Source organism: Carcharodon carcharias, chromosome 4 (assembly GCF_017639515.1).
Source record: "Carcharodon carcharias isolate sCarCar2 chromosome 4, sCarCar2.pri, whole genome shotgun sequence".
NCBI lineage: Eukaryota > Metazoa > Chordata > Chondrichthyes > Lamniformes > Lamnidae > Carcharodon > Carcharodon carcharias.
The window spans coordinates 63529423-63556287 of NC_054470.1; the positions used below are offsets into that span (position 1 = coordinate 63529423).

Consider the following 26865-nt stretch of genomic DNA (forward strand, 5'->3'; position numbering starts at 1 on the left):
CAGAAACACAAAAAAAAGGGCCAAGGACCTGAGGCCTTCATCCTTATGTCTGTCCTGAGTTCCCTCCCTTCAAATTGGAATCAGAAGTAAATGCAGCATGTCTGAACTGATCAGGGAATCAGAAACGAAAACTTACATTTATATAGCGCCTTTAACTGTAACATGTCCCAAGGTGCCGCATGGAAGAGTAATCAGATAAAAACTGACACCCGGCCAAGGGAAGAAACATTAGAACAGTTGGCCAAAGTTTGGTCTAAGAGGGAACAGCAAAGGAGAGATTTAGGGAGGGAATTTCAAAGCCTGGGATATAGACACCTGAATGTGAGGCCGTTAATGTTGGGGCAAAGAAAATGTGGGATAAACAAGAGGCTGGAATTGGAGGAAGTTTCCCAGGTTTCCCAGGTACTGAGAGTGCAACATAGAGACTCCAGCCAATGCCTGCACAATCTGATTGGACTGTTCAATCTGAATAATTTAAAGGTGCAAAATGCGCAAAACATTTTAATCTACTTATATTCTTAAAACCTAAAGGTTCCATCCTTCATTCTGACACACTGAACCTGCTGCACATGCAATATAGTTTTAACTAGATGGTAAACTTTTTGAAAACACACTATAAATCTACTTTGAATCACTACAACGTATTGTCTTAGTCCAGTTTATGGACTGTCTCCTTATTGCACAAACGTTTAGATTCTCTTTGTACTGATCAAATTTTAATCAGACTGAAGTATCATACTCCTGGGTATGTTATTCTCATGTGTCACTTGCCACTGGGTCTATTAGAAGTTTTGTGGTTGTGATTTGATAAGGTAATTCTATGTTCCTTAAAGTGATATTTGGCTGACTATCACAAGGTGTGAGAGCAGTTGCCAGCTCTTCATATACATCGCACTTTCCCTTTTCCATATGCTGGAAAGATTGTGGCCCAGATTTTCACTGAGTCGTGAAGCCCATAAAAATGGCAGGCAGGACTCAATTTTGGAGATTTCTGTCCCATTCCAGTTTCTGGCAAGTTTTGCTAGTATGGGATAAGGATATGGGTAGGCCACCCTCACACAGCACTCCTGCCCTTGTTGGCTCTATTGCACAGGTGGGCAGTTCAAACTCCCCAACCAACCCCCCACCCTCAACCGCACCGCCTCCTGCAATTTTTGTGGAGTCAGGCCTCTTCCATAAGTATACATGGTTCATGGCACCTCAAAAGAGTCATGAACCACAGGGTAACCCCAGCCCCAAGCGGCGAATCAAAAAACAGCCATCTGCTCCTGAAATTCTTTCATTGACAGGCCTAGAAATACAAAAAAAAATGTTCTTTCAGCTTCATTAGTTAGATGCTGTGTCATAACTTACGTGTGATTTCACTCCAATTATTGATTATAGGGCTCTGTCTTGCAAAGATAAGTTGACCAGTACAAAAACAGAATTACCTGGAAAAACTCAGCAGGTCTGGCAGCATCGGCGGAGAAGAAAAGAGTTGACATTTCAAGTCCTCATGACCCTTCGACAGAACTTGAGTTCGAGTCAAGAAAGAGTTGAAATATAAGCTGGTTTAAGGTGTGTGGGGGGGGGCGGAGAGAGAGAGAGAGAGAAGTGGAGGGGGGGTGTGGTTGTAGGGACAAACAAGCAGTGATAGAAGCAGATCATCAAAAGATGTCAACAACAATAGAACAAAAGAACACATAGGTGTTAAAGTTGGTGATATTATCTAAACGAAAGTGCTAATTAAGAATGGATGGTAGGGCACTCAAGGTATAGCTCTAGTGGGGGTGGGGAGAGCATAAAAGATTTTAAAATATTTAAAAATAATGTAAATAGGTGGGAAAAGAAAAATCTATATAATTTATTGGAAAAAAAAGAAAGGGGGAAACAGAAAGGGGGTGGGGATGGGGGAGGGAGCTCATGACCTAAAAGTTGTTGAATTCAATATTCAGTCTGGAAGACTGTAAAGTGCCTAGTCGGAAGATGAGGTGTTGTTCCTCCAGTTTGCGTTGGGCTTCACTGGAACAATGCAGCAAGCCAAGGACAGACATGTGGGCAAGAGAGCAGGGTGGAGTGTTAAAATGGCAAGCGACAGGGAGGTTTGGGTCATTCTTGCAGACAGACCGCAGGTGTTCTGCAAAGCAGTCGCCCAGTTTACGTTTGGTCTCTCCAATGTAGAAGAGACCACATTGGGAGCAACAAATGCAGTAGACTAAATTGGGGGAAATGCAAGTGAAATGCTGCTTCACTTGAAAGGAGTCTTTGGGTCCTTGGACGGTGAGGAGAGAGGAAGTGAAGGGGCAGGTGTTGCATCCTTTGCGTGGGCATGGGGTGGTGTCATAGGAGGGGGTTGAGGAGTAGGGGGTGATGGAGGAGTGGACCAGGGTGTCCCGGAGGGAGCGATCCCTACGGAATGCCTCCGGGGGGGTGAAGGGAAGATGTGTTTGGTGGTGGCATCATGCTGGAGTTGTCGGAAATGGCGGAGGATGATCCTTTGAATGCGGAGGCTGGTGGGGTGATAAGTGAGGACAAGGGGGACCCTATCATGTTTCTGGGAGGGAGGAGAAGGCATGAGGGCGGATGCGCGGGAGATGGGCCGGACACGGTTGAGGGCCCTGTCAACGACCGTGGGTGGAAAACCTCGGTTAAGGAAGAAGGAGGACATGTCAGAGGAACTGTTTTTGAAGGTAGCATCATCGGAACAGATGCGACGGAGGTGAAGGAACTGAGAGAATGGGATGGAGTCCTTACAGGAAGCGGGGTGTGAGGAGCTGTAGTCGAGGTAGCTGTGGGAGTCGGTAGGTTTGTAATGGAAATTGGTGGACAGTCTATCATCAGAGATTGAGACAGAGAGGTCAAGGAAGGGAAGGGAAGTGTCAGAGATGGACCACGTGAAAATGATGGAGGGGTGGAGATTGGAAGCAAAATTAATAAATTTTTCCAAGTCCCGACGAGAGCATGAAGCGGCACCGAAGTAATCATCGATGTACCGGAGAAAGAGTTGTGGAAGGGGGCAGGAGTAGGACTGGAACAAGGAATGTTCCACATACCCCATAAAGAGACAGGCATAGCTGGGGCCCATGCGGGTACCCATAGCCACACCTTTTATTTGGAGGAAGTGAGAGGAGTTGAAGGAGAAATTGTTCAGCGTGAGAACAAGTTCAGCCAGACGGAGGAGAGTAGTGGTGGATGGGGATTGTTCGGGCCTCTGTTCGAGGAAGAAGCTAAGGGCCCTCAGACCATCCTGGTGGGGGATGGAGGTGTAGAGGGATTGGACGTCCATGGCGAAGAGGAAACGGTTGGGGCCAGGGAACTGGAAATTGTTGATGTGACGTAAGGTGTCAGAGGAATCACGGATGTAGGTGGGAAGGGACTGGACAAGGGGAGAGAGAAGGGAGTCAAGATAACTAGAAATGAGTTCTGTGGGGCAGGAGCAAGCTGAGATGATCGGTCTACCAGGGCAGTTCTGTTTGTGGATTTTGGGTAGGAGATAGAAGCGGGCCGTCCGAGGTTGGGCGACTATCAGGTTGGAAGCTGTGGGAGGAAGATCCCCAGAGGAGATGAGGTCAGTGACAGTCCTGGAAACAATGGCTTGATGTTCAGTGGTGGGGTCAAGGTCCAGGGAGAGGTAGGAGGAAGTGACTGCGAGTTGACAATCAGCCTCCGCGAGGTAGAGGTCAGTGCGCCAGACAACAACAGCACCACCCTTGTCAGCGGGTTTGATGACAATGTCAGGGTTGGACCTGAGAGAATGGAGTGCAGTAAGTTCAGAGAGAGACAGGTTAGAATGGGTGAGAGGAGCAGAGAAATTGAGACGACTAATGTCGCGCCGACAGTTCTCAATGAAAAGATCAAGAGAAGGTAAGAATCCAGAGGGAGGGGTCCAGGTGGAGGGAGAATATTGGAGATGGGTGAAAGGATCTGTTGAACTGGGAGAGGACTCCTGCCCAAAGAAGTGAGCCCGGAGACGAAGACGGCGGAAGAAGAGTTCAGCATCATGCCGAGCCCGAAATTCATTGAGGTGAGGGCGTGAGGGTATGAAACTCAGTCCTTTGGTGAGCACTGAACGTTCAGCATCGGAGAGGGGAAGGTCAGGGGGTATAGTGAATACATGGCTGGGGTTGGGATTGGAAGATGGGGTGGGGACGGAGGGACGGGCAGGGGTGGAGGGTCCTAGATGGGTGTTGGTGTCGATGAGTTGTTGGAGCTTGCGTTCCTTAGCACTTGAGAGAAAGAGAAAAAGTTTCTTGTTGAGGCGTCGGATGAGCCGAAGAATAAAATGAAACTGGGGGCACGCGCAGCTTTGAAAAAGGGTATGGCGGTGCTGCTGGAGGGAGAGGTCGAGTGTGTTCATATAGCGGCGCGTGGCACTGAGTGTGGATTTCAGAATGTGACAGGAACAGCAGACCGAGAAACGTTTTATGTCCCGGAGATACCTGTAATTCTGGGTGGGTTCGAAACATGAGGGGTGGAATTTCAGTTGAAACCATGTGGGGTAAGTCAGAGACGGAGACAGGCACTGAGAAAGGAGATATGGCTGTGAAAGCGGGTTTTAGTAAACACCTTGTCAAACACCAGGAGGGAAATGGAAAGCAATGAAGGTGAGCAAGGCAAAAGAGAGGAACGGAAATCTTGTCGCAGAAAAGAACAGAACTTCTTCAAGGAGGTAGGCATTTCTTGAAGAGCAGTGGCAGTCAATTAAACACAGAGATAAAAACAAAAAAACTGCGGATGCTGGAAATCCAAAACAAAAACAGAATTACCTGGAAAAATTCAGCAGGTCTGGCGGCATCGGCGGAGAAGAAAAGAGTTGATGTTTCGAGTTGACCAGTACATTGATCAGCATTGTGTAAGTGCTGAGATGCATTGGAATACTTTTTCCATTCGGAAAATGTTGTAATGTACTCAAAACTGAAGGAAACACTGCTTTGGAACTCTACTATCATGATCTGAAAGTATTTAAATGTCACAGCCCTTTCAATTTGAAAGAAAAATGGTCTGCAGCTTTGTTTAAAAAAAAAAAGACCTGTTCCTGGACTGCATTGATTGATAAGTACAGCTTTGAAAAAAACATAGCCATTTGTTTTTGCAGTTTCAATAGGCTCCATTGTTTCCATTTGGAAGAGTTTATTTTGACAGCTTGGGGTCATTACGAATACTTGGCTGGGTATCAAAAGCTACATAACCACTTATCTCAGTAGGGGGCTATTTAGACAGCTCAACCGACAGTTTTAATAAATTAAAGGATTATCTGTTTTTAATATGTTTAAGAGAATAGAGTTTTTACAACAGATTGACCACTTGAAGGGATTTAACTTTTGGAATGGCTGCTTTGACTAATTGTTCTTTTTCAGTGCGGTGTGTTTGAGTGAGAGCTTTATTAGATGCTAGAAGTTTACTTTTTTTCATGTCCATTTCAAAGACATGGTTCTTGAGCCTGCTCTTTGTGGAAACTGGGTGAGTTGCTATGGAGGATACATGGAGGGCATGGAGGGTACATAGTGGGGTATGAGGAGTATGGAGGAAGCAAGGATGGCATGGAATGGGCACGGAAGACACACTGAAGTATAGACGGTGTCTGAAGGGGCATAAGAAGGCTAGGGGGGACAAGAGGGGTTAGGGAGGGTGAATTGGGTAAGGCTGTGACACTACTACTGGGCCATTGCCGCAGTAACTGAGGCAGTTCTAGCATGGTGGCCTTGTCATCCACCAACTCCTTTGCTACCTTGGGCCTTTCTTGATCTCCCGGTTTCCTCCACCAAAATCCAGCTCTGGCTGTCTGTGTATAAGTATGTGTCACTATCTGCACGCACACGTGCATATGTGTCTGTGTGTGTGTGTGTGTGTGTGTGTGTTTAGCTGCCTGAACATGAGTGTCTTTCTGTGTCTTGATGTACATGCTTATGTGTGTACATTAGTGTCTATCTGTGCCTTTCTGTGTCTGTGTGTCTGTATAAATACCTATATGATTTTGTCTCTGTGTGTGAACGTATATTTCTGTGTCTTGGCATAAGTATGTGTGTCTGTGTATGTGGTGAGCAGTGTCTGTGAGTGTGTCTATCTACCTGTGTTTGTGTGTGTCTATCTACCTGTGCGTTTTTTTTTTATTCATTAATGGGATGTGGGCTTCGCTGGCTGGGCCAACTTTAATTGCCTATTCCTAGCTGCCCCTGAGAAGATGGTGGTGAGCTGCCTTCACAAACTGCTGCAGTCCATGTGGTGTAGGTATACCTCACAGTGCTGTTAGGGCGTGTGCATGAGTGTGTCTATCTGCCAGGGTGTCTGTGCATGAGTGCCTTTCTGCATCCCTGTGTTACGTGTGTGTTTTTGTAGCTATCCCAGTGTCTTTCCATGTGTGTGTGTGTGTGTGTGCGCGTGTGTGTTTTTCTCTGTGTCTACATGTGTGCAGGGGTGCCTGTATGTGTTTGTCACTCATGTCTATGTCGGTGTGTCAGGGTGCCTGTGTTTATGCATCTTGGTGTGTATATCTCTTTGTGTCTATGGCCCTAATTTTCCAGACCCGCCTCAGCGGCGGGTTCTGCAGTGACGGGGCCAGTGAGCCATTGAAATTTCTGCTCACGTCAGCGGGACTGGAAGAGCCTGCCGGTATGAGGGGCTGGAAAATTCCGGCCTATGTGTGTGTGGAGTGGTGTTTGAGTGTGTCTCTCTGTGCATGAGGAGGATGTCTGTATGTATGTGAGTGTGTGTGTGTATCTTGATATGTGTATGTATGTGTGTGTGAGTGTGCGTGCATCTGTGTGTCTTGCTGTGTGTGCTGGGGGTGTCTGTATGTCTGTCTGTGTCTAAGTATGTGTATCCCTCATTCAAAGGCACTCAGTGCCTGGGAAGGCGGTCCCTGCCAAAAGCCGTCCCTATGCCCTTCCTTCCAACACCTCAGCCAGCAACATCCTCCCCGCAACCCCCATCTTGCCCTCACTCATCTGTGGCCTAAGCCCATCGCTGATCCTGGGCCTCTGGTCATTGCACTGCCACCAGCTACCATCACTCTCCCGGTGGCGCTGACAGCAATGAGGAGCTGTTAGCCTCTATGCGTAACTATTTCCAACTCTAGTTATACACAACCTTAGAGATGACCTCCTATTTTCAATCGCCCAGCCCAGTCAGACAGCCTATTTTCCCATCTCCAATGTTTTTATAACTACTAAACAATACAGTTCAAAGAATATATTTTTTAAAATACATTTTTTTAATGTCTGAGTGAATTTTCTCTGAGGTTGCCCTCAGCAATGTCCAGGAGATTAATTTGTAATTCCAGGAGATTCCTGGACAATCCTGGAGGTTTGGCAACCTGAGTATGTCTTTGTCTCTGTGCATGTGTGTATGCATGTGTGTACTAATCCCATTTCCAGGAAATGTAAGGATCACTGTTTTGTAGTTTTAAATTCTATTTGTCAAAAGCCCCTCATAAGATCATAAGAAATAGGAGCAGGAGTAGGCCATTCAGCCCATCAAGCCTGTTCCACCATTCAATAAGGTCATGGCTGATCTGATTGTGGCCTTACCTCCACTTTCCTGCCTGCATCCCCATAAACTTTGATTCCCCTGTAGATCAAAAATCTGTCTAACTTGACCTTGAATTTATTCAATGACCCAGCTTCCACTGCTCTCTGGGGAAGAGAATTCCAAAGAATAACAACCCTTGAGAGAAGATATTCCTCCTCACCTCAGTCTTTAATCGGCAACCCCTTATTTTTATATTGTGTTCCCTAGTTCTAGAATTCCCCACAGGGGGAATTCTGTCACGGTTCCCCTCACTCTTCCTCCCCCTCAAGAAGCAGCAGAATAACCAGGATAAGTATCAATCGCTAGTGTCCACCCATGCACGGGTTATCATAGCAAGCGCTACTGCATTGACCTCATTTAAATATTGACATGAAGAAATGTTGCACTCTGGAGTGGACAATAGCAAATGAGACTTGTCTGTACCTGTACACAGTTCAGTACACACAACTGGACAGGTGCAGCATATGGGATGAACAGAGCCAAAATTTTAGTTCTGAAATAATTCTTCCAAACGGAGCAGCTTTTCCAAAAGTCTGCAGTGACAGGTCAGTAGTGTTTCAATATCTTTCTTAGAAAGTCAATAATATCCTAAAAGCACCACTGTGCAATCACCTGTAAACAAAGGCATGCTTCATACCAAGACCAAACCCTATTACCTGTTATAATGGGGTAAGACTGAGGTCCTGGGACGCTGGCCCCTATGTCAGCTGAATTTGTTAGACTTGACTTCATATCTTCCAGTCCCCCAGCCAGTGACGCCATGGTGGAATACTCCGCATTCTGGAAATACAAAAGCAGCTTGGTTTGTAACATCTTTTACAAGCATTTTATTCTTCGGCATACTCCCAGTAACACTACTCCTTTAACTATTAAGAGTTCAGCAATCTTGGACTACAATAATATGGGAACCTGTGAAACATAAGGGTAAAATGCAAATCATGGGGTAAAGAAATAGCTGTGGGTCTTGACTAATGTCAACGAACTCAGCACAGACGAGTTCCCTGGTCTCAGTACCACATTGTGCAAAGTGGGAGGGGGCTACATTTAGCCACAGAACAACCAGGCACATGTATGATTTTTAATCAGTTAACTTTATGTGTGATGGTGCAGCATGTTACCTCATAGCTGTGGGCAGCAAGGAAAAGAAAAAAACTTGCATTTATATGGCACCCTTTGTGACCTCCGGGTGTCCTAAAGCACTTTATTGCCAATGAAGCACTTTTGACACGTAGTCACTGGTGTAATGTATGCAAACTCAGCAACCCAACTGCACTAAGCAGCCCGTTAAAAATAACACGCAGAGGTACTTTGGCTCCCCACCAATGTTTGGTGTCTGATTACATCCCCGCTCTTCAATCACCACTCTGCCACAACCCTCCTTCATTCCAAACCCTGGAGCTGACTCTGCAGCAAGGATGGTGTAGAACATCCAGGTCAGGAGGAGCACAGGAACCGAGAGGATCCTCCCAATTCTGCATGCATATCCAAAGTACAATGTGCATAGGTACTCTGGGATGAGGCTGCAATAGATTAGCTCAGGAGGAGGGAGATCAACCGAAAGAAACTAGGAACCACAGCAAATGGAAAGTCAACTAATTTCAGGGCCCAACATCCAAATGAAAATATAATTCACAAATAGAAAGAAAGAAAGAAAGACTAGTATTCATATAACACTTTTCATGACCGCCAGACAAGTTTTACAGCCAATAAAGTACTTTGAAGTATAGTTACTGTTGTAATATAGGAAATATGACAGACAATTCACACACAACAAGCTCCCAGAAACAACAATAAGGTTAATAACCAGATAACCTGTTTGCGCAATGTTGATTAGGGGGTAAATATTGTTCAAAACACCAGGGGTAATTTTCTTGCTTCTCTTCACTTACATTCACCTGACAGCACAGACAGGGCCTGAGTTTAACATCTCAGCCAAAAGATGACATCTCCGACAGTGCAGCACTCCTTCAGTACTGCACTGAAGTGTCAGTCTTGATTTTTGTGTTCCAGTCCTGAGTGGGATTTGAGCCTCCAACCTACTAGCTTAGAGGAAAGAGTGTTACCAACTGAGGCACAACAAATAACCAAATCGAGGGAATAAATCTGACCATTACCAAGGAAGGCCATTGCTTACTTATCTGACAGCAGGCTGACACCAAAGGAATGTCCATTCAGGTGGCCAAGGTCATGGATCGGTACTCAAGCGGTAGGCCTCAAAAAATCATTTACAAAGTCCTGTATAAACTGGCCAAGCCATAGGAGTGGAACATAATGCACATCCAGGCCCAGGACAGAGACAACCTTTGCAGACTAAAACTGTAGAAGACATTTACAATCTATGGGTACGTCAAAGGGTAAATTAGTTATTTAACTGATTTTTTAAGGCTTAAACCTTCTCTGTAAAGATGATGATTGGGCAGTTAAGGAAAAAAAATAGTAATTTGTTTTGTTGCTTTGAGTGACAGGTAGCCTTTTTCTTCTACCTGTCTTTTTTTGATTGACTTAATTATCCGATTGACTAAATATAAGCTGATCAGCAGGATCAACTTTACAGGTGGTGGTTATTTCAGCCAGTCACAATTTTTCTCTCCATGGACATTTGACATCAGACAGGTGAGACATTATAGGAATACACTAGATATGAACTTCTTAATTGCACTGAAGGATGAAGCTTCTCTCTTTCTCCTAATCAAAGAGCTGAGCCCCTGAACTTGCTGCCAGGCCTCACTTAAATAAAGGAGGTGCTAGGGGAACATCCAGGCTGATAGAAGAGAAATTTGGGGATATCTTGGGTCCTTAGAAGCTACCAGCACCTTTAAAGGGGAAGGTGCAGGGGAAGGTGCTGTTAAAATCTCAAGAGAAAAAGTGAGAGAATATTTTTTCAGGTAATCATAGAATCTTACAGCATGGAAAGAGGCCACTCGACCCATCATGCCTGTGACAGCTCTTTGGAAGAGCTGTCTAATTTGGTCCCACCGCCCAGCCTTTTCCCCAAAACACTACAAATTAGTCCTCTTCAAGCACAAATCCAATTGTCTTTTAAAGGTTCCTATGAAATCTGAATCCACCACTTTGTTCCAGATCTTAACATCTCTCCGTATGAAGAAATTTCACTCATTTCCACTCCAGTTCTTTTGTCAAATATTTTAAATCTACGTCTTCTGGTTACTGACCCATTTGCCAGAGGAAGCAAGTTCTCTCTTGCTCTATCAAAACCTTTCATCATTTAGAATATCTACATAGGTCCTTCCTCAATTTTCTTTGTTCTAAGAACAATCCAAGCTTCTTCAATCTCACCATATAACTGAAGTCCCTCATCCCTGATATCATTCTGGTAAATCTCCTTCACATCCTCTCCATAACCTTGACATTCTTTCTATATTGTGGTGCTCGAAATGTACACAGTCAGCCAGCTGAGGCCTAACCAGAGATTTGTAAATGTAATGGAAGTGTATCATTATCTGAACACAGTCTGGTGAAAAATGCTAAGATTTTAAATTAATTGAAGTGTGCCAGATACTGTGAATTGTTTGCCCAAGGTCTTTATCAAATGGTTCCATCTTCCATGGATGACTGTGTGGAGCTATACCAGGACTCAGTTGACAAATGCAACTCAAGCAGCAGTTCAGATCCCACAGTCTGCCATAGAGGGAGCTGGTAAAAGGATGGTATCATGGTGTCAAGAGATAGACGGAGAAATATAGTAGAAGCAAGAGTGGGTATGAAGAATGATGGCCTGGCAATAGGAGGAGGGAGTTAAATTAACTGAAGCTTCCGTTTTTATTTCAGGTGGCAAAAAGTTGGGAGTGAGGTCAGGATCCCTACTCCATGGGAAAGAAACGTTTGTGGCTCAGGAGATAGCCCGGCAAGCTGATCAGCAGCCAAGGCGGCTTCTCGGAACGTGGAATTTAATGTTCCCGACTCAGGTCCCGCCCACCAGTTGGAGAACTAGTGGGAAACCCGCATTGCTTCCACGGGGGAGGCTCAACAAAATTAAGTGCCTCTCAGGTGAGCAAGAGTGAAATGAGTTCACGGAAGGCCGGTGGGGGTGGGGTTGGGTGTAGGGGAGTTGAGCCAAGGACAGGAAGGTGGTTTTCAGCACCCCTCCACCTTGCCAAGGCTAGGTGCCTGATAACAGGGAGCCCAACCAAACCAATAGGGTTTGCTGGTTAACATTCGGGAGGCACGGGAAAGACATGCAACTCCCATTTAATTCTTGAACCACCACTAAATTCCAGTGGGTTCAGGGATAATTGGTGTCAATTGGCTCATTAATGAGCCTAATTAACAGCCCGCAAAAACTGGCTGAGTTTCCCACAAGGGCCCCTTTGTGCCTCCGATTCAGTTGTGGAATGTTTTCCCATCACCAAGAGACTGACGTGCGGCCTCTCCTCCAATTAAGTACACCAAGCCGCCACGTTGCCTGCTGCAATATGGGCAGGATTAAATTCCATTCAAGGTTCCCACCTCGTCTGCCTCCAAGTAAGCCACACAATGCAGTGACATCACACTAAGCACAGCCACCTCCCTAAGTGTAAAGGATTGGTTATATTCTGCAGTAAGTGCAGAAGCCACAAAACCATTTTATATTTAGAGTGTCAAGATCCTGAACTGTCCCTGATCCTATTAAAAGAGGTTAGAGTGCAGAGGTCCATGGCATTTATTTGCTCATAATTTACTTCAAAGCATCCTCTTCAGGGACAGTGATGTACAGGATGTAGAGGGAATTTGTATGCAGTGCGTTCAGGAGCAAAATAGAAGCAAAGGATTGGCACCCATTCTTCCGCCATATTGCACTCGTTATATGGCACCATTTAGAGGCTAGACAAAGGAAAATCATCACCCTGGTTTTTAAATCCCTTTACAGTGAATCAATTCACCCATTAGTAGTTAATGATGAGAACAAACCACGAGGTCACTTTCAATTTCTCCTCGAATGGTAATCTGGTGGAACGGATTGTCTGCCTTTTATAGAACTCATACAAAGGAACTGCAATCGGATGGTTTCTACAATGTAAGGAAACCCTCTCTTGCTGCTTACCACCAAAAAGCAAAGTTCAAAATTACCCCACCCCCACCATTCTAAATTTGCGCTCAAATTGGGCTTCATATTTGTACTATGTGGGGATTAGCTCTGAATAGCTTTTAATCTGTCAAATGTGCCCACCATTTGACTGATGCAACAAAGTCCAGTTGAAGTTAGTAGAATATATATGTTCTTAAAAAAACAAGTTATCAATATTAGTTTAACTGGAATAACCAGCAAACAGAAAACTTTGCACCAGTAAGTTAATGGTAATCGTTTAAGTAGCAATCATGCATGCTCTATAATGAATTAAGTATGTCTTGGATAATGGAAATTCTTCATAAATTGCAACAGTTGATTACTGATTAATAGAGACAGCTCCATTGACACCTGTCCCTTTAAGACAGGTCACAAAATTAACGGGAGCCTGCAAGATTAACTCAAGAACCTTCATTTAGTTCCTGCTCAGATCAGATTGTAAAATATGTTATTGCACATTTTTTCTCTGTAAACATTTCTGCCACTTCCTCAAGCACCAGCTCCTGCTGGAAGCTCACAGTGGAAGAGCCCCTGGGAACGAAGCTTAGATTTTCATGTCAAACATCTCCACATTGAAGTGATGCTTCAAGAAGCTGTTGTCAAATTATGATTGGCCTGAGGCACATGTCTAATCACCCCCATGGCATCATTAGTTTCACTTTTAAACGCCATTGAAACGTTCATTCAAACTTTTCCCTGCAAGATTATTTCATCTGTGATGTCCCTGATCATTTAATAAGTCAGGAACAAAGAGGGACAGGGGACAGAAATTCTTGGACCCCTGTTCCCATTGTGAATTTCTGCCCACTTGGCTGCCCACCAACGTACCTTCTAACTTCTTTTGTAGCGCTCTGGTGATTTGTTTAAGTGTGCGGGCCCTTTAAGGTTTTCCTGCATGACCGAGCACGCATAGTAACTTAAAGAAGCCAACTTGTGTGTGGACTGCGCAGAAACCTTCGGGTTGCTCGACTTAGAGGGAACATGGTTGCCCACTCGAAAGGCTAATGATCCTGTTTCAAATTCCAAGCAGAGGGTAATTTGAATAATGGAGGCGACAAACCTGTGCCCAGAGAAATGGCAAATTATCAGAGCGTCCCTTAAAAGTCTGAATATATCATTTAATAAACATCTCCCAATAGGAGATAGGAATTTTGGCACAACAAAATAACTGATCGCATCCGGGATTGAAGGCCTTGCTCTCTCTGATATCCGGAGCCTTTTGAAGACCCAGTTCAGAACCTATCCTTTCTCTGGCTTCCCTTAGCCCTGACTAAGGTATGCTGGCTGGGATTTGTGTGTAAGCTCAGCACATAACCTCCCAGAGCTCAATGAGGAACTAGAGCGACAGAAGCATCTCTCTTCACAGTGTAAATTGGGTGAAATTCTGGGTGATCAGTGTTCCACCTACAATTTCTGCACCCTCCCAGGCAGAAGACACTCCAGTCCTAGGACATTGACCAGTTAGATTTAACATATTTTTATTATGTTTTGGAAAAATCACATTGAAGAGTAGATGTCTGATAGATTTCCTGGACAACTAGATTATGCAGATTTATGGTTTTCGACAGTCTTTAGCATCAGCTTCATTGGGTAGGGGCAGCCAATTAATGAGGAATGTCTCCCAGTCACTATAGCTTTGTAATAAACCTCTCCACCATGGTACAGACCATTCACCCCATATCTTTTTTGTTTCCTTTTGGTGGTAAATTAGAGTTTGGGAATGGTCATCAATAGGATGATAAGACATTGTCCCTCTCTCCATTTATTCTTCTTAGTGAGATTAGTCTGGAGTGAGGCTGGTTGAGAAGGAATGTAAACCTAGTGCTGTTATTAGGGGTGGGGGTGGTGAAAGCCAAAGTGGATCTCCTTGTGCCATTATTTTTGTTAGTATTAGTGGGAGGGGGGCTGGATATGCGGTGGGGGGTGGTGGAAAGGGGGTACCAGCTCCTACTTGCCTTCTGTTCATGTAGAAGCCTGGGCTGGTATTACTTCACTGGAGCTACTGACTGATTAATCAAACTCGTTAGCACAGATTACAGGCATGTGCTCCAGTGTCAGGGCAGAGTTTTGCCGCGGGGTGGCCTAGCTCGATCAGCAACTGGCTTTGAAGCAACCAAACTCATCACACAGGTGACTGCAGGCTGACCCTGGCCTGCACAATTTATACCAATCTCTGCTCCCTGATGTGTGAGCAGAGTGATTTACTGCCACACCATCCCACTGCACGGTACACTCTCCGAGAGGTATGTCTATATAACCCTTATGTCAAGATCACAGCATAATAATCTCCGATATTTATCTGTGGCAACCAATAGAGAAATCGGTTAAAACTAAAGGACACACACCAATATATTCTTCTGCTTAAGAGCAATGGAGCAGAAAAAAAGTAGTTTTTTTTTCTCTGTCTCTCTCAAGGCTTCTAAGCCTCAACCTGGTATGCTTTTTCTCCTTTATTCTCTGCCACGTAAACAGCTGTATTTTTTTCTGTAGCCTTCTCCCTTTCTTTTCTCATTTCCACATCTCTGTAATGCCGACATGTAAATGTCTGAAAATAGCAGCGGTAATTGAAGATTATGAAGTATGACCAGGTTTTGACAGGCCACTAAGGAAGATGGATTATCCTCATTTTTCTGTAAATTCTGTCAATTTTGGAATTCATAAGCTATCAACACTGATACAAATGTGACTCCCCAGCTGCGTAAGGGATGACGTGCAACTTATCCTGGAGTCTATTGGCTTCCAATCCCTTTTGATAGTATCTGAAATCTTGCCAATTTATTTCTGATAAGATTGAGCTAATTTCAAGCAAACTGATTCAAATAGGCCTCTATGAGAGAATATATTTTCTCTTATTTACTTCTCACTGCTGTACAAGATGGCTATCTGGACCTTTGTAAGATAAATTTCCACAGGACAATCACAGTCTAGTTGCAGCAATTGTTTTGCCTTTTCCTTTCCCATTTTCCTATTACTGGGAGTAAATACTGCTGGGACTGTTTAATAGCCCACTGCAGCCCATACCGATAACAGATGAGGTTTAATCGTCCAATACAAAAATTATTTAGCCTCAGTAAGGACATTCAATGTCATTTGCATAATGACATTTCCATCTCACACACCAAACATGGTTGCACATAAACAAGTCGTGGGACCATAAATAATAATAAATCGCAATGTCTGTGTTCTCCTCTCAGTAATAGGAGTTGCTCTTGTAGAAATTATTTCATTGGAAAATGGGGCTATAACTCTAAAGATGCCTGTCCCAGTTTATTCCACTGGACTCGACACCACAACCCAAGTGTATTATTTCCAGCATTCATTAATAGATCAGAAAAAAATGTATATAAAAATTCAATAATAAAATGTTACGTACAATAAAACATAATGCAAAGGCATTAACTCTTGTTTTAGGCTTATGCAATTATCTTTTAATAAGATCATTTCTAGATTTGGAAATGATGTTAAAAAATATTTCCAATGAAAGATAAACAGTGAAAGCTGCTTGATGCTCCCTACACCTCAGGTTCCTTCATACTTTGGTGGCTGCATTTCAGTGTCCTGAGGAGGTCAGCGTTGGGCTGCAATCATATGCGTGATGAGTCTGTCAGTTCCTCGATAATTGCTTTTTGAGAGGGGACCTACCTGTGATAAACTAACATCCCTGGCCCCCTGACAGGGAGAAATCTCTCACCCCCAAGCCCCCCCACCCCTCCCCACCCCCCTGCCACCCATATACAACATCCTCTTTATTTTAATTCTAGGCTTTGAGGAGATCTACCGTCCACTTGAAAATATGTTACCCACCACAGACACCAGGGTAGGCAGTGTGCGTTTTGTTGATGAAATATCCGCTGACATACATTCCAAACAGAAATGCTGCTGTTTCCCCCTGCAGTTCTCAAGCTAAAAGCCTTTGTGTGAGAGTGTAGAGACTCTATGAAAATAGATGTACTTAATTTCTGCATGAGCCTACAAGTAATTGCCTTTTAATTTATTTTGTTTTTCTATGACATGAAAAGCTCTGTATCATACCAGATGCACAAAATGGTGCTGAGAACAGACTGAAGCTTAAGAAAGTTTTGTGTTTCTGAAGATAAATTTGAGAAAAATAATCACTTCTTATGGAATCTCTCACAGTCCATGCACCCAGTGTGATAAATAGTTGTAGCACTGTGCCTCTGACCCAGTTGCAATTTTTTAAAAATGTAAATGTTTTTAGCTTTGAAAAACATTACCTTTTACACCTAAAAGAAATTTTGAAATGATGAATTAGATTTGATTGCTGTAAGAATGTAATCAATTACAATTCTTTAAGGAAGGCAGTTCCTATTGAGGGCAACTTTCCTCTTGAATGACCTTCACTGGGGTTAACGGTCTCACATGCCCTCTGAACTCTGAGCATGGACACAGTAAATAGTGCCTGCTTTTATCACGTTCCCGGAGCTCAGTTTCCCCAGCCCCGAGTCTGGATTTCCAGGCCTTTTCATTTTGTTTTGGTATTGATCTTTTGGCAGCAATGGGCTGGGTAATTAGCCAGAAATTAGGGTTTCTATTACACAGGGATGACTGGCCCAGCTGATTTATCACCTGAATAATTTACTGTGATTGAAAGGAAATTAAAATGAACTCTATTTGACAACTGTGTGATTTTATGGGTTTTAGTGAAGAGTCAGAAACCAAATTAATAGCCTCATGTTGTTTAATAGTCTGAAGGTAAATATGGGGCAGGCTTCTCCTGCTGGAAGCCATTCTGCATGCTCCGGTGCTTGGTTTAGATTTCTACCTCACTTAATAAATCTACCTCACATCAGACTAGATTCAAGGATGGTATTAGCTAATGGATAAAGTCCAAGTCTGACTATAACAAATCTTCAGATCCTAAAATTAATCTAGGGAAATATGGACATATGATACATAACCAGACAGATATGGCAGATGGGTGAGCAGGGACAGCATTTGGATAAATCCAACTGATAGGAAGATTATAGGTGACAAAATAATAAATTGCCGATAAATGTATAATTAGAGAAATACTTTAGGTGGATGGATGAAATGGACAAAGCAATATGTTGCATATGGATGGATTATTAGAGAAAGATAGATATTAAGTGTAAAAGATCAAAACATGAAATACATTTAATCCCCATAAGTATAGTAATTATATGTAATACATGTAAATAATGTATAGAAAGCTACATAACTATATCTTTACCTACAAAGATGGGAGATATGGCAGTATGGAGCACTAACAGATATCATATACAGAGGGGAGTGGGGAGAAAATGGACAGTTGGATATAGTAGCCAGACATACAGACATTTATGTGGAGGCAGAAACCAAAGGACAGACACAAGCTAGAGAATAGACTAAACATAAACAAAAATAGAAAAATAAAGAGAAAGCAGGTAGCTCATAAATGAAATCAATAGTAGATAGATAAAATAGCTAAAGGAATAAGAAGCTAGCTCAACAAAATATCTTAGGTTACCCTGATAGGCAAATAAATGGGTCAATAGAGGTATAGAGATAGGCAGAAATACAGGAGAAAAGGTGAACAGATGGAGATATAGATAAGTAGAAAAAATACAAAGTAGAAGGGCACATGGGACAGATAGCTATGGTAGGAATATAGACAAGTAGACATATCTGGTAGATAAACTAGTTTAGAGTAAGAAGATAATATAAAATTGGATTTTCAATTATATTGTTCAATTATTAGCTCTTAACTAAGCATTTGTCTTATGTTACAGCTGAGAGGAGGAGCTCAATTAACCCTATTGCTGGTGGATGACTTTATGTTTAAATGAAAGTGAAGTCAGTGTCCATGGTTAATACCGAACAAGGACACGGGAAGCACATACATTCCTGCCCAATAAGTGACCTTTACTGTAACTACACAGATTGTCCTGGTAGTTTTTAGCCTTTGGCACCCCTCGTGAGTCAGATCCACAGTCTATCTGAAAGCTACATCAGTATTATTTCCTGCCTTTCCTCACGGATCTATCTACTACTAATTTCATTCATGAGTTACGGTTTCCTCCATATTTTTCTATTTTTATTTATGTGGGATATTTTAGAAAAAAATGGGAGCAACTCAATCTCCTTGCTGAATTGATGGTTTCTGATGGGTGAACTGTATGGATTAGCCTTTTAATGTTTACACCCTTGGGCTGAAGGTTAGTTAAAGATGGGTGGGGAAGTTAGATTTTAACTCTCCACAGTGGCAAAAAGTGCATGATAGGAGATCAACTGCGCAAATAAGCCCTGAAGAGACATTCCAGGAATGGATGTATAATGGGCAGCCAATCCACCACTGCCAAAATGGATGTCCAAATGGTCACATGCTCTGGCAGGCAGGCCCATGAATCTAACAATTCAGTTCCAGATGTAGTCATAAAGGTATATTCACTGATCCCACACACCCAGTGGAAAGTGTCCCTCGAAGTACACATAGGTCAGGCATGTATTTTCTAACGAATGCTCTCTTTGTGTGCTCCCACTGGGAGCGTAACATCGGTGAGTTTCCTCCCTTACAGGTTTTGGCCTATTTGAATTCTCTGGACCTAAAGTTTTGAAAAGGGGTTGTCATCTCCAGAGTGGATAAATGATAAATCAGATCTGTTGGTGTCCACAACTTGGCATAGATGCAGATTAATAGAGATCTCAAGTTTATATGTAGGCACCAAGACTCTGGATTCACCATAGAAGGAACCCGCAAAGACAAAAAAAGCTTCAAGTCCTCCTATCCAAAAACACTGCACTACTCTTATCAATTCCCTCCTATTGATATCTTGATTGACCATTAATGAGCAATAAGAGGATCAATAGAATAGAGACTGCTATCTTCAGGTGTCACAAAGGTAGATCATGTCAGGAGGAAGATAATTTAACATGATAGATCACTGCTCTCCTAGGGTAGACCATTGGGCTGGGGAATCCTTCATATTTCAGCTGTGGCTCAGTTGGTAGCATTTTTGAGTCTGAATCTCAAAGTTCTGCGTTCAAGTCCCACTCCAGGACTTGAGCACAAAAATCAAGACCAGCACTCCAGTGCAGTACTGAGCGAGTGCTGCTTGAGGTGCCGTCTTTCAGATGAGACATTAAACCATGGCCCCAGTTGCCTTCTTGGATGGATATAAAAGAGCCCATGGCACTATTTCAAAGAAGAGCAGGGGGAATGTTCTGGCCAATGTTTATCCTTCAATCAACATCTCAACATCTGGTCATTATCACATTGTGTTTTGCAGGAGTTTGCTGTGCGCAAAGTTGCTGTTATGTTTCCAACATTACAACAGCATTCACTTCAAAAAGGACTTCATTGGCTGTAAAGCACTTTGAGATGTCTGGTTGTCGTGAATAGTGCTATATAAATGTAAGTATTTCTTTTTTTAATCTGTGTTCCTGCTATTACTGATAGTGAGATCACAGGATCTGCAGAAATGCTTTTTCCAGTTTCTCTCATTGTCAGTCCTCATTCTTGATTATATTTTTTCTGTAAGCAAATTTTAATCAAAGAACCTGCAATACAAGTTGAACTGCAATGTTCAGATTCTAATGTGAATGGTTGACAGTGGTCTATTTATCAGTTTTAAGTTTGTTATCATCAATGCAAGCCTCTCATTGTGAAATGGCATAAGCTGAAGCATGCCTGGGATATTATTGTGCGAGTGTTTTACACTTGTGATATTCTTCTATCTGCTCTCTTAATGGAAGCCATTAACTAATTTATTTAAAAGGTATCAACTATTCATATAAAATATTGCTAACTCTAATTTCTTGACTATTTGTGATTAAACTGCTAACACACTCTAATTGAAAACACATCAAAATATTTAATCAATCTTTGATCTAGACAGACAGTAAATAGTTAATGCCTCAGCACACTTTGCCCTTCAGGGAAACTGTTTTAGCATTCCCAGTGTCTTGTGGCTCCTAAAATGCCATTTTTTCCTCAGTTTGCTAATACTGATTTGAGCATGAAGTCAGGGGGGCACAATGTTCAACACCCCCCAGCCATCAGTTAGTTAACGTTAGTTAAGCGAGAAAGATTTCTCTCAAAGTGTTAAACACTCATAATTTGAAGGATAAGAAGGGTTGGTCACCCCTTGGAGCCTGAACAGTCAGAGGGTGGGATGCAGAGGGCAAAATGGGTTGACCTCAGGCAGGCCTGTTATGTTTATTGCAATGTAACGCCGGTGAGAAATCGTGTTTGAGTTGCAACCTCGCACTGCATTAACTGGAAGATAATTAGCAATAATTTCAGCAAGATCAAAACTAAAACTAACACCTTTTGGTAAAAAAAGCAAAATATTTGACCTCATAATTTGTTTGATTTCTCCCAGTGCTTGACTAATTTTAGAACCTAGGTCCTACAGTATGCCAGATTCTGTCCATACGGAATTGCATCATTTACCATTTTAGTCCCTTTGGATAAGAACAATTATTTCGGGTTATGTATATCGTAACAGCTTAAAGTTCATCACAAAAAAATAAATAAGTTGAATTTCATTCAGTGATTTTTCTTTCTTGTTTAACAGGACCATGGGCTTCGAGAAAAACAGTAAGAGAAGTGGTATGGCAATCAATTGGCCAATCGATACAGACAGATAATCAAGGGTGAGAGATGAAGCTGAGCTCACTGATAATGGACACTTCCTTCCTTATCAATACTTGTAATAAAATAATAGAAAGGCAACAACTTACCAAAAACCAATCAATCCAGAAAATCTTTCAGTCTTAGAGTTTCTTAATCTTACTGTACAATCTCCATTTTACTGTACAATCACTATTGTCTGACAGTAGAATCATCCACGCATTGTACACTCACCTACATCAAACAGTACAATCACTAGAATTACACTGTAACAATCACTCAGAACTTACAAATACTCAGATGTATTCAGTGTATAATCACCTACAGTTTACTGTACAATTGCCTACAACTTATACGGTTGAATTTTCCCCCCATCGGGGGGGATGTTGATGGGCTGACACGTACAGGCGCGCTTCCAAACAGCGCCTCCAATTGGAGGCGCGGACCCATTTTACATGGGCGAGCCAATTAAGGCCCGACCAGCGTGGCGTCCGCACAAAAGCGCTATGCGCTACCTGTGCGGGCGGGGGGGGGAGGTGGGGAATCCCTAAACCCAATAGTGTGCTCTTTCACTCTTGTGCAAGAAAGAGCGCACTCATCTCCTTGAGGCTAATTGCTGCCTCAGGGAGATCGGCTGTAAATGTGAAAAATCTAAAAATAGAAAAATAAAATTTCCCTTACATGTCCCCTCATGTGACAATGTTACATGAGTTGGGACATGTCCATAATTTTCACAAAAACTTTATTAAAAATTTTTAAGCCCTACATGAAACCTCATCCCGCCCATGGATGAGATTTCATGCTTTTTCTCATTCGCGCCAGGGCTCCTGGCCTGCCCACCAACCCAGTCCTTTAATTACATAATTGATTCTGTCAATAGCCTCAACTGGCCATTGACATGTCGGCGGACGCGCAGCTGATTTCGCTGCACCCCCGTCTTCCTGAAAATTTAAATGGAGCGCGGTGACATCAGGAGTTCCCCCCAACATCACCGCGCGTCATTTTACACATTGACGAGCAGGCCCCCCCCGACCCCCCACCAACACGTAAAATCTTGCCCATAGTTATTTTGGTCCCCTCCACAAATTCTGACTCGATCCTGACGCTAACTCCACAGTCCACTGACTCCATCCCTCTCCCTGGCCACTGTCTCAGGCTGGAATAGACTGTCTGCAAACTCAATGTTTTATTTGACTTCAAGATGTGCTTCCGGCCCCATATTCTCTCTATCACCAAGACTACCTACTCCACCTCTGTAACAGTGCCTGCCCCTGCCTCTGCCTTGCCTCAGTTCACCTAAAACTAGAATTCCCATCCATGCCATGCCTTTGTTACTTCCTGACTTGAATATTCCAATGCAGCCCTGGCCAACCTCCCACTCTGCACCCTCTGTAAACTTGAGCCTATCTAAAACTCTGCTGCCTCTGTCCTAACATGCATCAGGTTCTGTTCACTCATCACCCCAGTGCTCACTGGTTTACATTGGTTCCCAGACTGGCAACACTTGGATTTTAAAATAGCATTCAAATCTCTCAAAGGCCTTATCCTTCCCTATCCCAGTAAGCTCCTTGAGCCCTACAACCCTCCAATACATCTGTGCTCCTCCAATTCTGGCTTCTTATGTATCCCCGATTTTCAATGCTCCACCATTGGCAGCTGTGCCTTACTGTACAATCACCTAAATCATCACCCTTAGATGATCACTGTCCCTTACTATAACGTTACTTTATAACTGCCATCATCCCACTGCACAATTACCACCACCTTCCTGTTTCAGGAAATATATAATCTTTATAGTATATGAACCCATACAAATTTTTTACTGTAAAATCAACACCTTCACTGTAATGTACCAATGACAGCTTACTATATAAACACATTTTAAAACATATCATTGTACATACACATCATCTAACCTTGCAATGGCAAACTGTACAAGCATCAACATCTTACTGCACAAACATGTAGGTTCTGCAGTAAATTACACAACATACTGCTCACAGATCGTACTATGACCATTCGAACATACAAATTAGGAGGAAAGGCCATTTGGCCCCTCAAGCTTGCTCCGTTATTTGATAAGATCATGGCTGATCTGATTGTGGCCTCAACTCTACTTTCCTGTCTACCCCTTATAACCTTTGATTCCTTGTTAATCGATTCACTGTATAATTGTCTGCAATTACTTTACAATTACTGATATTATGTTACAGTGGTCATCATCTTACAATACAATCAGCCACATTTTACTGAACAATCATTCAGATCAAGTCCCAGTATAGGGCCGATCATCTTTCTACAATCATCCAACTGTGCAAGCAGCTACATCCTACTGTATGGTCACTCACATCCTCATATTTTGTTTTAATTTGCTCTTGTGTGAAACTCCTTGGGAGTTATTATGTTAAGGGTGTTACATAAATATACGTTGATGTTGTTCTGAACAGTCACTGCAATCCAACTCTAAAGTCACTCACATCTCTGTACAATCACCATCTTACTGTACAATTATTTACATCATGACATATAGGCCAGAATTTTACCAGCAAGAGTGAAGTCCTGACATCAGGACAAAATGGTTGGTGGGCAGCAGGACCCACAGAGACTATTTTACCAGCATCAGCCAATTCAGAGGCCACCACTGGACCAGCTATCCAATTAAGAACATCGGCCCACCTCTTTGAACTGCCAGGCCAAACAGAGGGCCTGGCAGCTCTACAGGCTCAGCAGTGCCATTGAGGGAGGTGGCTGCTGTAAAGGCTGCAAGTGTAAAGAGTTGGCTTCTCCATGTTGAGGCACCCTCGCAGGTAAGCTGAAACTTATTTTTGTGCTGAGGCCAGGAAGGCAGGCTCTGGCTATCGGAGGGGTAACCCCTCCAGTGACAATATTGGAGGCAGCCACTGCCACCAATGGGACCCTCAATGGGCAATGGAATGGCCAGAAAGGAAGGCTTCCCCCCCACCCCCCACCCACTGGGAAGCTACTGGGAGGCCACCTCAATGTAGCTGACAGTCTCCCCAGAGGTTGTGGTCCATATTGGTACCAATGGCATAGGTAGAAAAAGGGATAAGGTCCTACAGGCAGATTTTAGGGAGCTAGGAAGGAGCCTAGCAAACAGGACTTCAAAGGTTTTAATCTCCAGATTATTCTTGGTGCCATGTATTAGTGAGTATAGACATGCAGGAGAGAGCATTTTAGATTCCTGGGGCATTTTAACTGTTTCTGGGGTTGGTAGGTCCTGTACAGGCCAGATGGACTGCACCTCAACAGTGCTGGGACAACTGTGCTGAGCGGAGCATTTTGCTGGTGCTGTTGGAAAAGGTTTAAACTAACTGGGCAGGAGGATAAGAACCAGGATGCAGCATTAGGAAGGAGAAACAAGGTGCACAGAAAATTAGGAAACACAGAGAGCACCAGAGTAATAAATAGTTTTTCCCCACCGAATAACTTACTAAGAGGGAATCCAATAAAGTATCAATTAGGTTTACAGTGCATATATACAAATGCACGAGGTGTGATAAATAAGGTTGGTGAGATGCAGGCACAGACAGCCACATGGGGATATGATGTTGTGACGATAATGGAGACGTGGCTCACAAAAATGGGCAGGGTTATTACTGGGTACTAAATGCTCCTGGATAGAAGGTGTTCAGGAAAGATAAGGAAGAAAGTAAGAGGAGTATTGATTAAGGAGAATGTTACAGTGTTTGAAATAGTGGAGGTCATGGAGCAATCAAGGACAGAATCAAATTAGTTAGAGTTAAGAAACAATAGAGGTACCATTACTCTACTGGATGTATTCTATAGTTCAACGACATGTGAAATGGGTATAGAGGAGCAAATTTGCAGGGAAATTACAGAGAGGTGCAAAAACTGTAGAGTAGTAATTTTGGGAGATTTTAATTCTCTTAATATGGCTGAGATAGTAATAAAGGGCCGAGTTAGGGAAGAGTTAAGAAAGTATATTCTAGCTAATTTTCTTGATCAGTATGTTTATGGCCAAACAAGGAAAGAGGCATTGCTGAATCTGGTTTTGGGGAATGAGTTGGGTCAAGTGGAAGTGTCAGTATGGAAACATTTAGGGAACAGTGATCATCGTGTCATAAGGCTTAGGTTGTTAATTAGGTTTAATTATATGCCGATGGTGCGTATTAACATGTGCCCCTATGAATAGACACAGACTAAAACTGGGACTGTTGGGTTTGGACTCCATGCTTGTAATATGTAACTCTAAATATTTTCTTATAAAAGTGTGCAAAGATTGACTTCAGTTCCATCCTGCACCAATTAATTTTCTAGGGTACAAGATGATAACAGAATGATTGCCTAAAGGAAGGTTGGAAACCAAGGAAAACAATTTTCAGACAGATAAATGAAACCCTAATGGTCATTGTGGAAAACGGCAGAGAGTAATTGTAAATTATTGGGGTAACATTACCCTCTGATGTTCTTGGGAGTCTGAACCATATGACCAGTGGAACAATGAAGTTGATATGTGGATACAGATTACGTTCCTACCAAAAATGAAACAAGGTATGGCCTTGGTGTTATCATTTCCTACAAGTGGTTAAATCAGAAGTAATGTTTTTTTGTGAAACGGATGCCCATTGGTTGGGAAAAGTTTGGACCTCCAATTAGGAGTTCTTGGCTGAAATCTACAAGAAAGATGATCTGTTAAGTATCTATGAGGCATAATCAGACCTTGAGATTTTGGAAACAGACGAGCATTCCATGGAAGATTATATTACGGAATTTAAAAGACCTTATAAAAGATTGACAAAATTCAATTTGGGGATCCCTAGATCAGTGCTAGTGTTTTAATTGCTGGATTGTGCTAAGGTGTCTCATATGGTCAGGCTACAGGTTCTAACTGGTGTACAGTTCTAGTAGAGGGAAGCTCTGTTATATTAGATGTCTGCTGCCTTAAAAGAATTCCTGGGGAAAAATTAATTTCCTTCAGCCTTTATGGAACAAATGAGACATTCTGCAATGAATAGGAGACTCAATTGCCAGATTTCAAAATGCTCTAGAAACTGGACACAGGTGTCAATACACTGGAAAGATTCAAAAAAGGCAGAATGAGGATGAAAGCACCTTTAGCAAATCTGGATATTTCAGCAGAAGACAAAATTAGAACATCAATAATAGGCAGATGAATCCCAGGAATGCTCAAGGAACAGTTAATAGGTGTTTTAAAGTAATATTACACAATGAACTGCCCAAAGCAAAGTGGCAGGACTCTCAAAATGACACATGATAAAGAGAAAGGAAGACAATGAAGATAATGATGAATCTAAACAAATCACACTGGTCACAAGGAGTTTTAGTCCTGTGGTAAATGTGTTGGCGGCAGACTCATTTAACCATGTAGGATTAAATAGTGCTTCCACTTCCACAATATGTGGAACAGATTGGGTAAAGTGGTATCCTGATTCACTAAATAGTGAGAATCGAGCAAGGGTAAGGAATATAAGGTACTATTTGTTTTAAGTGTGGTAATGACAACACATTGAGGTCACTAAGAGAGCTGTAATTTCACGTGAAAAAGCTGGAATAAGCCATTTTATAAGTACTGATGTAGTCTCCAGTTAGATACCTTTGCTGCTGCGTCAACCTTCTATGAAAAAGGCATAAATGACACTTGACATGGAGTGTGATGAGGAATTAGTCTTGCAAAATCAGTGATCTGCAGTTTAGCAAA

The 26865-nt window shown here is 42.7% G+C and overlaps 1 protein-coding gene across 2 annotated transcripts in view; it reads right to left on the bottom strand.

Annotated features, from left to right (window-relative positions):
- pax5 (paired box 5) overlaps positions 1–26865 on the bottom strand; it is a 257499-nt gene that overhangs the window by 113879 nt on the left and 116755 nt on the right. For both annotated transcript variants that reach the window (XM_041186242.1, XM_041186243.1), the window contains one exon: positions 8163–8286. In XM_041186242.1, coding sequence (XP_041042176.1) covers positions 8163–8286 — 124 coding nt within the window. The remainder of the gene's footprint in view (positions 1–8162; positions 8287–26865) is intronic.